General features: G+C 43.4%; 1 protein-coding gene across 4 annotated transcripts in view; it reads right to left on the bottom strand.

The window, feature by feature from the left end:
- The window catches only part of TAF4 (TATA-box binding protein associated factor 4), a 122,872-nt gene that overhangs the window by 21,044 nt on the left and 88,348 nt on the right, over positions 1-13,480 (bottom strand). For 3 of the 4 annotated variants that reach the window (XM_060179934.1, XM_060179884.1, XM_060179996.1), the window contains 5 exons: positions 12,637-12,806; positions 9,963-10,093; positions 9,038-9,163; positions 8,541-8,597; positions 5,727-5,846 (listed from right to left, as the gene is read on the bottom strand). In XM_060179934.1, the coding sequence (XP_060035917.1) occupies positions 5,727-5,846; positions 8,541-8,597; positions 9,038-9,163; positions 9,963-10,093; positions 12,637-12,806 (604 nt within the window). Of the gene's footprint in view, positions 1-5,726; positions 5,847-8,540; positions 8,598-9,037; positions 9,164-9,962; positions 10,094-12,636; positions 12,807-13,480 lie in introns of those variants that run through there. The other variant, XM_060180050.1, reaches the window with a different exon arrangement.

Here is a 13,480-nt window from a genome sequence, read left to right as displayed (position 1 = left end):
TTCATTTGGTTTAAATCCCCCTGCTTAACACTATTCTATTTACATAACCACTTCATTCTATTTACATAACCGCTGTTAACAAGCACTACCCTCCCTCCAGGGCATTGGTTCAATCCCCACTGTTTCATGATATGTTTTTGCTCCACCCCCTCTCCTTGTCACCAGTCACTTTTCTCTCCACCCTCTCTATGTCACATCCTGTTTCCACCCTACTTGGCAAGTATATATAAAGACAGCATTGTGAGTTTTACAGTACTTGAGTTTAGCTTAGCTCGTCTTAGATTGTGCTGCATCCTGCATGAATAAAGAGATACTGCCTACAGCTCAACCATGAGTCCCTGGTCGTCTGTTACCCGCCTGTGAAGCCAGCCCGGTGAAAACAAGATAACCTGTCGAAAACAACACACCCCATCACCTGGGTTCCCTATGCAGGGAATCCTTGGATTCCCACACATATATGATGGGAATAGATCTTTAATAGATCCCTCTCTCCACCATCACCAGTCACTTCCATCAGGAACATCAGCATTAGCCCTCTTGTGGGTCTCTCCAGGTCCTCGCCCTCACTATAAAGTTGCAATGGTAGGGACTATCCCTTTCCAAAGGGAGGCTGGGTCAGCCTATTCTGCCACTCAATGAAGATTGGTCCTGAAATGAGTACAGCCTAGAATGTTCCCAGCTATGACCATGGACTGCAAGCTTAGACTGACAAGGACTCAAAGTGTATATAGGCTCCTGTGCTAAATGTGAATATACATGGGCCCTGGGTCAGCTGATATGGTATAGTTAATTGTATTTATATTTTCTCTTCAAGTTTGAGAGCTACTCTCTGCCCTTACACAGCTTTCTAGTTTTGTTCTCAACTCTGACTACATCTTCCCAGACAATATTCTTAGTTAACCTCCATATTAACAATCAAGCTCAAGCAAAAATTACTAAAGTTATCGACTCCCTAGGAACATATCTAAAGTAGACTTCCTAGCTTCTTCCCACCCTAAAAGCTCTATTCTTACCTGCTCTATTCTTACTTTCTGGTTCCTGTTTATTAAACACTTTGTCCTACTTCATATATTAACTGTCATCCAGACACCAAGTTGCAGATGCTACTATAATTCCATCTTGACTTCCCTAGGCAGACTACCTCACCAATGTGTCCTGGAACTTCACCTCTCCACAGCCCATCCCCACTAGGGAAAGATAGAAACAGGCTTGGGGTATGGATCAACCTGTCAGCACCCATGTCCAAAGAAGAAGCAATTACAAAAGTTCAAAGTCCCACTTTTTGCACCCCATTAAGAATTTTATGGGGTACTCCAAAAAATTTCATACTCCATACTCCCATAAGGGGAGAAATATTAGGGGAAAATGACTAGAGGGTTCTGAAACCCAACTCCATCAGGACCTGGAAAGAGAAGAAGAAAAAAGGAAAGACATCTGGAGGTACTAATAAGTGTAGGTGATGACAAGACCATAGGAAATAAATGTCCAAAATATAGGTAGATCATTACTGAAAGAGCAGTCAACCCATATCTGTGATCTTGGGAGAATTACTATAGTTCTGAGTGGAAGGAATGGGAACACAGAACTCTGATGGTGGGAGTAATGTGGGCTTGCACCTGTTATAATTTTGTAACCCAATATTAAATCAATAATAGAAAACAACAAATAAATACAACAAGAGACCCAACTGAAGTCATAATCTACAGCTGAAAGTTGTGCAGCCTTAGGTGGATGCTCATGTGCAGTTGGAGCGAAAAGGCGCATGGGCGCGGGCTGAAGAACAGCAAAGTCAATTGAGCTCTGGGCAGCGCAGGTGCTGAGCTGCACCATTTTGGCAATTTCACTTTAAGTGCAGCAAGCAAGTAACATTGTTCCTTAAATCATAAATAAATAAATAAATAAAAACAAAGTTACACCTTTTTGGCCTATATCAGGCTTAAAAATAAAGAGTTTGGGGAATCGGGCTGTAAGCGGATTAAGCACACGTGGCGCAAAGCTCAAGGACTGGTGTAAGGATCCCAGTTCAATCCCCCAACTCCCCAACTGCAGGGGAGTTGCTTCACAGGTGGTGAAGCAGGTATGCAGATGTCTCTCTTTCTCTCCTCCTCTTTTTCTTCCCCTCCTCCCTCCATTTCTCTGTCCTATCCAACAATGACATCAATAACAACAACAATAACTATAACAATAAAACAACAAGGGCAACAAAAGGGAATAAATAAATAAACTCCAGGAAGTGGAACTATGGATAAAGTGTAATGCCAGGGAGTCAGGTGGTAGTGCAGCGGGTTAAGTGCACGTGGCGTAAAGCCCAAGGACCGTCAGAAGGATCCTGGTTCGAGCCCCCGGCTCCCCACCTGCAGGGGAGTCACTTCACAGGTGGTGAAGCAGGTCTGCAGGTGTCTGTCTTTCTCTCCCCCTGTCTATCTTCCCCATCTCTCTCCATTTCTCTCTGTTCTATCCAACAAGGACAAAATCAATAACTACAACAATAAAACAAGGGCAATAGAAGGGTATAAATAAATAAATAAATATTTAAAAAAATAAATAAAGTATAATGCCATTACTGGCATTAAATAGCCAGAGTGGTGCTTTGATTCTTTCTCTCTATAAAATAAGGATGTGGGCCTAGCAGGTGGCTCAGCAGGCAGAGCACATGCTCTGAATACATGAGGCCCCAGATTCAATCCCTGACACTGAGGTTGACTGAGTAGTGCTCTGGTTTCAACCTCTTTTTCATACAAAATAAAAAAAGTAACCTGAGAAAACTATCATTTTTTTAATGATTGAAACAGATAACAGAGAGACCAGGTAGTAGCACACCAGGTCAAGCCCCCAGTTCCTACTGGCAGTGGAAAGCTTCACAAGTGGTGAAACAATGCAGTCGGTCTCACTCTCTTCCTCTCTATCTCCCCCTTCCTGCTCAAATTCTCTCTATCTCTATCCAATAAACAAATTAATTTTTTAAAAAGAAAAAGATAATAGAAATTAGAACAGAAGCATATACATATATATGTATATCTATGTGTATATATATTCCCCTTAGAGATGTGACAGCCCACCAGTAAAACAGAGGGATGTGAAGAATAGAGGGGAAATGTACAGCATAACTAACTATTGGTATTTACTATCCCTTCTAGTCCATCATTCCAGTAAATCAAAGTGATTATTCAAGAAGACAGGAGAAATAAAATTAAAAAATTTTTAAATAAAAAAGAAAGTTGAGGGGGCCAGGTGACAGCAAACGGGATTAAGCACACATGCTGTGAAGCGCAAGGACTGGCTTAAGGATCCCAGTTTGAGCCCCCAGCTCCCCAGCTGCAGGGGGGTTGCTTCACAGGCAGTGAAGCAGGTCTGCAAGTGTCTTATCTTTCTCTCCCCCTCTCTGTCTTCCCCTCCTCTCTCAATTTTTCTCTGTCCTATCCAACAACAACAACAGTAATGACAACAACGATAAACTGCAAGGCCAGCAAAAGGGGGGAAAAATAGCCTCCAGTAGTGGATCCGTAGTGCAGGCACAGAGCCCCAGCAATAAACAAGGAGACAAAAAAAAAAAAATAAGAAAGGTGAAAGTAAAGAACTATCAATATAGACTTTTAAGAGAGAGGGAGAGAGAGAATGAAAGACCACAGCAAGCACCAAAGCTTCCTTCAGTGAGGTGGAGGCCAGGCTCAAACCTGGGTTGTGTATGTGACAGTCACTATAGATAGTGTTATATAAATAAGCTATTTTACCAGCCCAACCCAGAATTTTATATCCAAGAATATCATTAAAAGTTGAAGGTGGGAAGTCAGGTGGTAGTGCAGTGGGTTAAATGCAGGTGGCGCAAAGCGCAAGGATGGGCATAAGGATCCTGGTTCAGCCCCTGGCTCCCCACCTGCAGGGGAGTCACTTCACAAGTGGTGAAGCAGGTCTACAGGTGTCTTTCTCTCCCTGTCTTCCCCTTCTCTCTCGATTTCTCTCTGTCCTACCCAACAATGGTGACATCAATAACTACAACAATAAAACAAGAGCAACAAAAGAGAATAAATAAATATTTTTTTAAAAATTGAAGGTGAGGGAGTTGGGCGGTAGCGCAGCAGGTTAAGCACACATGGCGCAAAGCGCAGGGACCAGCTCAAGGATCCCGGTTCGAGCCCCCGGCTCCCCACCTGCAGGGGAGTTGCTTCACAAGTGGTGAAGCAGGTCTGCAGGTGTCTGTCTTTCTCTCCCTCCTCTCTCCATTTCTCTCTGTCCTATCCAACAACGACAACATCAATAACAATAATAGCTACAACAACAATGGAAACAACAAGGGCAACAAAAAGGAAATAAATAAATAAATATTTTTAAAAAAAAATTGAAGGTGAAATATGACCATTCTCAAGGAAACAAAAACAGGAAAAATTCATCAGTAGTATGCCATGCTAGGATAGATAAAAACAAGGACCTCTAGGAATGAACAGAGACCATAATAACTAGTAAGTTAAGAGAGAAATAGGGAAGATGCTTTCTTCCTACAATTTACTTAAAAAGCAACTGATATTTTAAAGCAAAAACAATATTCTGAGATGGGGTTTATGACTATACATGAAGATATAGCAGCAAAAGATGCAAATAGATGGTTTTGCTCATATGTGCATATGTGGAATATAGAGAATTGAAACATAAAATTGCAAAAAAAAAAAAAAGATACAAACTATCTCTAGGATTTCGTGACAACTATGGTGATTATCATTAAAGGACTACAGGGACAGGACTTTGGTGGTAAGTGTAGTGTGACAACTACACCCCTATGTCTGAGAAACTACTACTAAACTACTAATAATTTTTTTAAAGAGATGAAATTTAGACAAATACACACAAGTTAATGTTCCTTTCCTTCATACTAGAAGTTGTCAAGTCTCACCAGGAGCTAATTAAGTCTAAATTCTAGTAACAAGAATTATGCCTGTGATGGCCAGTCTTCTGATAGCAATTTCCCCATTTTCTTTTCAGAGTCAGTCTCAGTCCCATCACACTCAGTAATGGTGATCAAACTTCTCATTGCAATAATCCTTACCTCATATGCTCTATTTAAATAAACTAGCTTGAATTTCAAGGGTCAAATGCAAAACACAAATTCCAAGACAGGTGAGACCCCCTGTAACTGATGAGAAAGTTACTTCTCGGGGGCCAACCGGTGGTGCACCTGGTTGAGTACACACATTACAGTGAGCAAGGACCAGGGTTTAAGCCCCCGGTCCCCACCTGCAGCAGGAACGCTTCATGATGGTAAAGCAGCACTGCAGGTGTCTCTCATACTCTACTCCCCTTTCCCTCTCAACTTCTGTCTCTACCCAAAATAAGAGAAGAGAGAAAAAGGGAGAGGGGAGGGGAGAGGGAATCGAAGGGGGGGAGGGGATGGAAGGGGAGGGGAGGCACAAGGGGAGGGGGAAGGGAAGGAAAGAGGGGAGGGGAGGGAAAGAGAGAGGAGGAGAGGGGAAGGGAGAGAGGAGGGAAGGTGGGAGGGGAGGGGGAGAGGAGGGGAGGGAAAGGGGAAGGGAAGGAGAGGGGAGGGGAAGGGAGGGGAGACGAAGGTGGAGTGGAGGGAAAGGGAGAGGGAGATGAGGGGAGGAGAAGGGGAAGGGGAGGGGGAGGGGAGAGAGAGTGGGAGGGAAGTTCCTTCTCATGGGAGTGCCTATCTACAGAAGTGGCAAGTGTTTACTGCGCAAGGACCCTTTCAGCCCTTAAGTCCAACACCACTTTACCTCTGTTCCTGATCCCGGCCCTGGAGAATCAACTTTCCTCTTCTTCCTCGGCCCAATAGCAGCTAATGCTGTGAGGTTGGCATCTCGTTGCCTCATCTGTGCCAGCTCCTGTTGTTGCATCTTTGTTTTGAGAAGGAAACAAGGATTGTTACTTCACACACAAGGATTTTGCTTTACTATAAAAGTCATACACAGACACCACTGGGTTTCCTAAAATATTAAAAATTAAAATTTCTTTAATGGTTTCACTTTTAACAGTAAAAATATTCCATAATCAGAAAAATAACAAATGTTTAACATAAAAAGTTTAGATGGGGGTCAAGCAGTGGCACGCCTAGTTAAGTGCACACAATTCAGTGCACAAAGACCCAGGTTCAACCCACCTTCAAGGGGAAAGCTTCACAAGTAGTAAAGCAGGGCCACAGATGTCTCTCTGTCTCTTTCCCTCTCTACCTCCTCCTCCTCTCAATTTCTCTATTTCTATCCAATAATGAATAAATTAAAATATAGTTTTAGAAATTTTTTTTAAGTTTAGGCATGCAGGGGTGGGGAGCAGCAGCAGAAAACACACCAGTTTATGCAATAGGCTCTTATGCCTAAGACTCCAACTTCAGGTTCAACTCTACCTATAAGCCAAAACGCTGTTAAAAAAAAGAAAAAGAAAAAAGGGTCTAGGGGGTGGTGCATCTGGTTGAGCGCCCATGCTACAATGCACAAGACTTGGGTTTGAGCCCCCAGTCCCCACCTGCACGAGGAAGCTTTGCAAGTGGTGGAGCAGTGCTACAGGTGTCTATCTGTCTGTCTTCTTCTCTATCTCCCCTTTCCCTCTCAATTTCTGACTGGCTCTATCTGATAAAGATAATAAAAAAAAAATTAAAAAGAAAAAAATCAACTATATCTCTAAAAAAAAATAAACAAAAAAAAAAGTTTAAATGGGCCAACAAGATAGCTTTCCTGGATAGTAAATGTGTTATATCACACACAAAAACTAGGTTTGAACCCAGAGTACTATACTAGGTTAGGAAGGTCCAATGTTGAGGTGATTCTCCATCTCTCCTTTTATCTTTCTATCTCTGTGTTTCTCTTTCTATGTGGAAAAAGGGCCCAGGGAGCTAAAATTCCAGTGCCCAACCCACAAAGAATGTAGATAACATGAATAAAAGTCTATCCTATCTCCTTGTCTCTATCTAAAAAAAGCCAGGCAGAAATGGTAAAGCCCAAGAACAAGAAAAGGAAACTTTTTAAAAATTATTATTATTAGGATATGAACTATTTAACTGTTTCATAAGAAAATGCCTTTGCATGGCCTGGGTAATGGTGTATGAAGCACAAGGATCCTGGTTCGAGCCCCCAGCTCTCCACCTACATAGCAGTCACTTCACAAGTGGTGAAGCAGGTCTGCAGGTGTTTACCTTTCTCTCCCCTATCTTCCCCTCCCCTCTCAATTTCTCTCTGTCCTATCCAAAAGAGAAAGAAAGAAAAAGGAAGGAAGGAAGGAAGGAAGGAAGGAAGGAAGGAAGGAAGGAAGGAAGGAAGGAAGGAAGGTAGGAAGGAAGAAAGATCTACAGGAGCAGTGGATCCATAGCGCAGGCACCAAGCCCCAGTGATAACCCTGGAGGCAAAAAGGAAAAGCCTTTGCAAACATTTTAAGTAACTCCATAAAAGAAAAGTACACCATTTTCTTTTAAAATTAAACTTTCTCACGCCAGGGAGATGGCTTAACCTGTCAGAATACAGAATTAAGGGCCAGCCAGTGGTGTACCTAGTTAAGTGCATGTGACAAGACATAAGGACCTGGTTTTACAAGGCATGAGGCCCTGGACCCCATGCAGGGAAAAAGCTTCTCAAACAGTGAAGCAGTACTACAAGTGTATCTTTATCTCTCTTCCTCTCTACTTTACCCTTTCCTCCAGATTTCTCTGTCTCTATCCAATAAATCAATTAGTCAGTGGAGGTGACCACATAGTCAACGACTGCCACCTCTCCAGATTCAAAGGAGGTTTCGAAACTTTACATAAGGCTCAACCTGACGCTGTTGACTGGCTATGGAAGAAGGGCAAACGCTAGAAGAAGAACCAGGAGGTTGTGCACCTGGTTAAGTGCATACATTGTAGTGCAAGCCCTTGGTCCCCACCTGCAGGGGGAAAGCTTCACAAGTGTTCATGGGCTGCAGTTGTGTCTCTCTTTCTCTCACTATATTCCCTGACCCCTCTCAATTTTTCTGTCTCGATTTAACAATAAATAAAAAATAACAAATAATAGAAATAAAAAATACTTATTAATAATAAATTAGTTAATTAACTTTTTAAAAGAACACAGAATTAAAATACATGCAGCAGGACTAGGTGGTGGTGCACCTGGCTGAGTACATATGTTACAATGTGCAAGGACCCAGGTTTGAGCCTTCATCCCTATCTCCAGGGAGAAAGCTTTGCAAGTGGTGAAGCAGTGTTGCAGGTATCTCTCCTCTCTGCCCCTCTCTATCACTCCCTTCCCTCTTGATTTCTGGCTGTCTCTATCCAATAAATAAATAAAGATAAAAAGGGAGGGAAGGAGGAAGGGAGGAAAAAAGGGAAGGAGGAAGAAAATGCCTGCAGCTCCAGAGGTTCCAGGTTCCATCATAAATCCCAGCACCATCATAAATCCCAGCACCATCATAAATCAGAGTTGGGGTATCCTTCTTTCCCTCATAATAAATAAACAAACAAACATTAAAAAAAATAATTATAAAAAATAAATTCCTCTTTTCTTGGACATGTAGAATAAATATGAGCATTCTTTCATGAGTACAGTGAAGATTCTTTGAAAGTTTACCTCTTTTGCCTTCTGTTTCAACCTTAATTGTTCTGGATCTTCTTGTCTAGATCGAGACTATTGTTTAAAGTGATAAAAAAAAAAAAAAAGAATTATAAACTTCATCATGATATAACAACATGTTATACGACAAAGTGCATCTTATATTTTAATGCTTATAGCCCAAAGACAGAAACTTAGGCTACACATCATAGAAAGAAACAAAGACATTATTCTTTTTAAGAAAATCAATACCATTTGGATGCAATGAAAAATAAGAGTTGGTCTTATTGGCACGTCTACCAAGTGTGGAGCTGTGAGGGGCTACAGCGTGACCTCAGTGTACCAGGACAGACCTGCCCACGTGCAAAGTGAGCTGTGTGGTTCCCCAGTAACTCAGCTCCACTCCAAAAACAGCCCATGTACCACCCTGGCCTCCCAGAAACCTCAAGTGCCTTCAGGGGTTCCCCAGGATAGAGAGGTCCGAGCACAGATCTGACCAAGAGAGCTCCACTTGCCTTTGCCGCTCGCATTAATATTTCTCTTTCCTGTTCATCTTTCCTCTGTTTTTCAATTTGATCAAGCTGTTCAAAAAATTTGAGCTGAGCCCGGACATCACTTGCCTGCTCATATCTGTCATCGTCCTACAAAAAAAAGTGAAAAGACTGCTTGTCATAAATTTGGGAACCTAGCTGGACAGCACGCCCACCACCCCACCTGGTTCCTATAGTGAGACATACCCAAATCCTTTCACTGAGGTGCCCTGTGTGGAGTGGGACACACCCCAGGCACCCACCAGTCAGGCAGGGTGCATGAGGGCACTCCATTTTACTATCTTTGGCAATGTCTGAGTTCTTAAGTTAAAACTCTCTATGGTAACATAGCAAAGGTTTTTAATGCAAATTGGCCCACTGTTCTCATCTAAATGCTGCTCTACGGGCACTACAGCCTGATTCAATAAACCTGTGCCTGGCTGCCTCCCACTGGCCTCTGGAAGTGTCCCTGTGGCTGAAGAGGGTACACGTTCTGCTGTTTATATAGGTGATCTTCTACCAGTGAAACCAACAATGCCCTGAGTTTCAGAAGCACAAGTAGCCAGGTCTGCAGGTTTAGGTCCAGGCATGAATGCTGGGTGTCCATGGGCAAGAAGCTCCATCTCCTAAGGTAAACACGATACTTTCCACTGTGGACCCCAACAAACTCAGATCCTCCCCAAAGCATCCTCACACAGATCCACGCCCCTTCCCTAGCCTGTACCCAAGAATGCATATTCAAATGAAATCTCCCACAAATCTAGTTTTGGGAAGAATTCCATACAAGTTCAACACCTGAGTCACTTCCCCACCACCAACCACCTGTGTAATCATCTATGAAGAAGGCTTCTGGAAGGCACCTGTTCAAAATCCAACGGAAGAACATCGCTTCAGGATAACAGTCGATTACCTTATAAGAGAAGTTCTTTTGCTGAGCCGTTTCTGATATTTTTTCTACAAGGTTCTGTAGCCTCTGTTGCGTGGCATGTGATACATAACTTACTACGTCTGGATGTAATTCCGTTATGCCATGCTTTTTACCTGGAGTTAGGCAATAAAAAGAGCATTTCCCAACCATTTAAATATTTTCCTTTCCTTGAGACTTAACTGTTCTCTTACCCACCAGGCACTGCCAAGGACAGTCTATACAGGGTGCAGGTCAGAAGGTGATCTACACCAGGTCAGCTACCTGAGAGCAGCACTGACAACCATGTGTAAAACAACACTTGGGCAGAACTCATGACAGGGTACATGTGTACCACTGAACCACAAGTCCCAAGAGAGCAATTACTAGCAGAAGAAGCTCAAACCCAACATCAAATCTGCATGGGGCTGTAAAGGTGGCTCAGTATTAGTGTATGTGTTTTGCATGTATGAGGACCTAGGTTCAACATCCATCACATGGGAGTAATAAAAACAAAATGAGTAAGACTCTATGCAGTGGTGCTTTGAGGTCTCCCTATCTATCTCTAACACACACACACACACACACACACACACACACACACACATACACGCACACACACAATAAAGTATTTGGTGAGGGAGATGATTCAGTGGACAGAATGTGGACTCACTTTGATGAAGTTCAGTTCCCAGAACCACATATGCCACAGCAATGATCTGGTCTCTCTCTCTTTCTCAGTTGCTCTCTTAAGAAAATAAACAGTGGCCAGAGAGGTAGTGCAGTGGGTCAAACTCTGGAATTGGAAGTGTGAGGTCTTATCTCATGTACCACAGTGAAGTTCTGGTTCTCTCTCATTCACTTGCTTATGTCAATAAATAAATAAAAACTTTAAAATAAATCTCTTTTAAAAAATGAAGGGTGCCTGGAGATGGCTCATCCAGTACCATGTACTTTCCTACACACAGTAAAGCACTCTTTACTTTGAGGGCCCAGGTTCAGGACCCCTGGCCACCACATGAGAGTAGCATCCAAGGACAAAGCTTTACAAGCAGTGGAGCTATACTATAGTGCTATGGTGCTCTCCTTCTCTCCTTCTCTCTCTCTCTCTGTGCGTGTGCGTGTGTGTGTGTGTGTGTGTGTGTAGGGGGTGCGTGTTCACCAACTGGAACAAAGGGGGGAAAGGGTTGGGGGAGGGGGAGTTAGTAGTCTAAATGAGTACGTGTTAAGTCCCAGTGAAAATTCTGGCAGGGAAAAAAATGGAGAGGGGGAGTATTTAAAAATTAAAGGGGCCAGGAGATAACTCACCAGATACAGCACATACCTTGCTGTGTATTAGGCCCTGGGTTTGAGACCCATCAGCACACATATGGACCATGGATGGCACGAGGGACACTCCATGGATTGTGGAATGCTGCTATAGTGTATCTCCTCTCTGTCTCCCCCCTCTCAAAAAGATAAAATATTGGTCAGGGGAGGCTGGAGAATGGCTCACCTTGTTGAACAAACACTTTGCCATGTGGAAGGGCCCGGGTTCAAGTTCCCAACCACCACACAGAAGCACCACACAGAGGGGAAGCCTCATAAGCAGTGAAGCAGTGGTGTGGTGTCTCTCCTCCTTCTGTCTCTCTCCCTCTCTGCCTTTCAAACTCTATCTGAAAGGAACAACAACCAAAACAAACAAAAAAAAAAAAAGCAAAAACAAGTCTGCCAAGAACAGCAAAGTCATGCAGACATAAAGCCCTAGTGAAGTCTTGGTGGCAAGTAAATTTAAGTGTGTTACTGATCTGAGGATGCCACCCAGTAGTATATAAAACCTTGGGCTCAATACTCAGCACTGCAGAAAAGAAATAAGTAAATAAAAATTTTAAATAGTAAGAATCAAGTTAGGGAGGTGGCATAGCAGAAGAATGTAGGTATGTAGCCCTGGGTTTTATTCCCCCAGACCATATTAGGGTGCCAGGAGACAGCTCACTCGGTATGACACACACATTCCCGTGCACTGAGGACCTGGGCTCATTCCTCAGCCACCACATTGGAGTACCATGCAATGGGGAAGCTTCTTGAGCAGTGGAGCAGTGATGGTGTATCTCTTCTTCTCTATCTCTCTCCCTCTCTCTCTCTTTCTATCTCTCTCTCTCTCTCTCTCTCCCTCTCTATCTCTCATCCTCTATGGGTGGGGAGGGTGCACTAGGAGCACTGAGATTCTGAGATGTGAAGTCCCAGTGACATCTCCCCCAAAGTATTTTAAATAGGGGCTAGGAAATGACTCCACAGGAAAAGCGCATGACCTACCATGCACGAGGCCCCAGATTCAACCCCTGGCACCACATAGGAGCATTACAGAGAGTAACCAAGGGAACTGATGAACTGTAGAGCACTGCTTCGATGTATCTCCTCTCTCTCTCTCTCTCTCTCTCTCTCTCTCTCCTCTCTCTCTCTCTCTCTCTCTCTCTTCTCCTCTCTCACTGTCTCTCTCTCTTAAAACACTACAGAATAAAAATTGGGCTGGGGGTGTGGCTCAAAGGTAAAACACATGTACAAAGTCCCGGGCTCATTCCCCAAGAGCACATTTAAAAAGCAATAATTATTAATAATAAATAAATAAATAAAGTCCAGAACACATCAAACTCACATGTGACACTATATTCCTGGTGTTGGTTGTCAGACACACACATACCTATTTCTAATATTCTTCTTTGTAGAGGTGCTGGGAGGAGGAAGGTTTCATCTTTACAGGACCGTGTCAGGGTGCCCACCAGTTCAGAATTGGTAGCTAATATTCTTGCACTTTCTTCCGACAGGTTTACTCCAGCCATCGAGGCAACATCATTAATGTCATCATCATCCCTTCGGAGAAGAAAACATCACTCTGTATGAACACGGTATTCATTGGGCATGTTCAGGCAATCCTGACTTAGTGGACATTAAATGAGGGGTTAGGACCCCCCAGTAGAAAGCACAGTTTTCCCCTGACCCATGTCCATCAGCTTCCCTCAAGTGTGCACTAAAGAGTACCTAAAGAGTGAGACTGGTTGTCCCTTGAAAGTAAACCTGTTTGCTTGCTGACTGGCTGGCTTGCTTGCTTTGTAAGCAGGGTGAGAGACAGAGGGGGAGAGATAGAGAGAGGAGAAGCACCACAGCACCTCTCAACTACTTATGTGCAGGCACTTCCATATGGTGGCCAGGCCCCAAACCCAGGTCCTTGCACATGGTAAAGCGTGCACTCTACCAAGTAAGCTATCTCCCAGGCCCCAAGAATCTTTTAAAGGAAGAACCTCAGAGGCTGAAGTGAGTCATGAGTAGATGGATGGACACAGATGGATGGACAAACACTCATGTGCAGAGATTGCACCACAGTCTGAGACTAAGATCAGAGACAGCAAAAATCAACAACTCACTGCTTCAAATTTGTTCCAAATGAAACCTTTTGGGAAAGAATTTACAGCTAGCACGAATTTACTTCCTGGGGGCCAGGCAGAGGCCCACCAGTTAAGCACACATAGTATAAAGTGCAAGGGCCC

The sequence above is a fragment of the Erinaceus europaeus genome, chromosome 1 (assembly GCF_950295315.1).
Source record: "Erinaceus europaeus chromosome 1, mEriEur2.1, whole genome shotgun sequence".
Taxonomy (NCBI): Eukaryota; Metazoa; Chordata; class Mammalia; order Eulipotyphla; family Erinaceidae; genus Erinaceus; species Erinaceus europaeus.
Note: the sequence above shows the minus strand (reverse complement) of the source record. Positions and strands in the feature narration are given on the sequence as shown.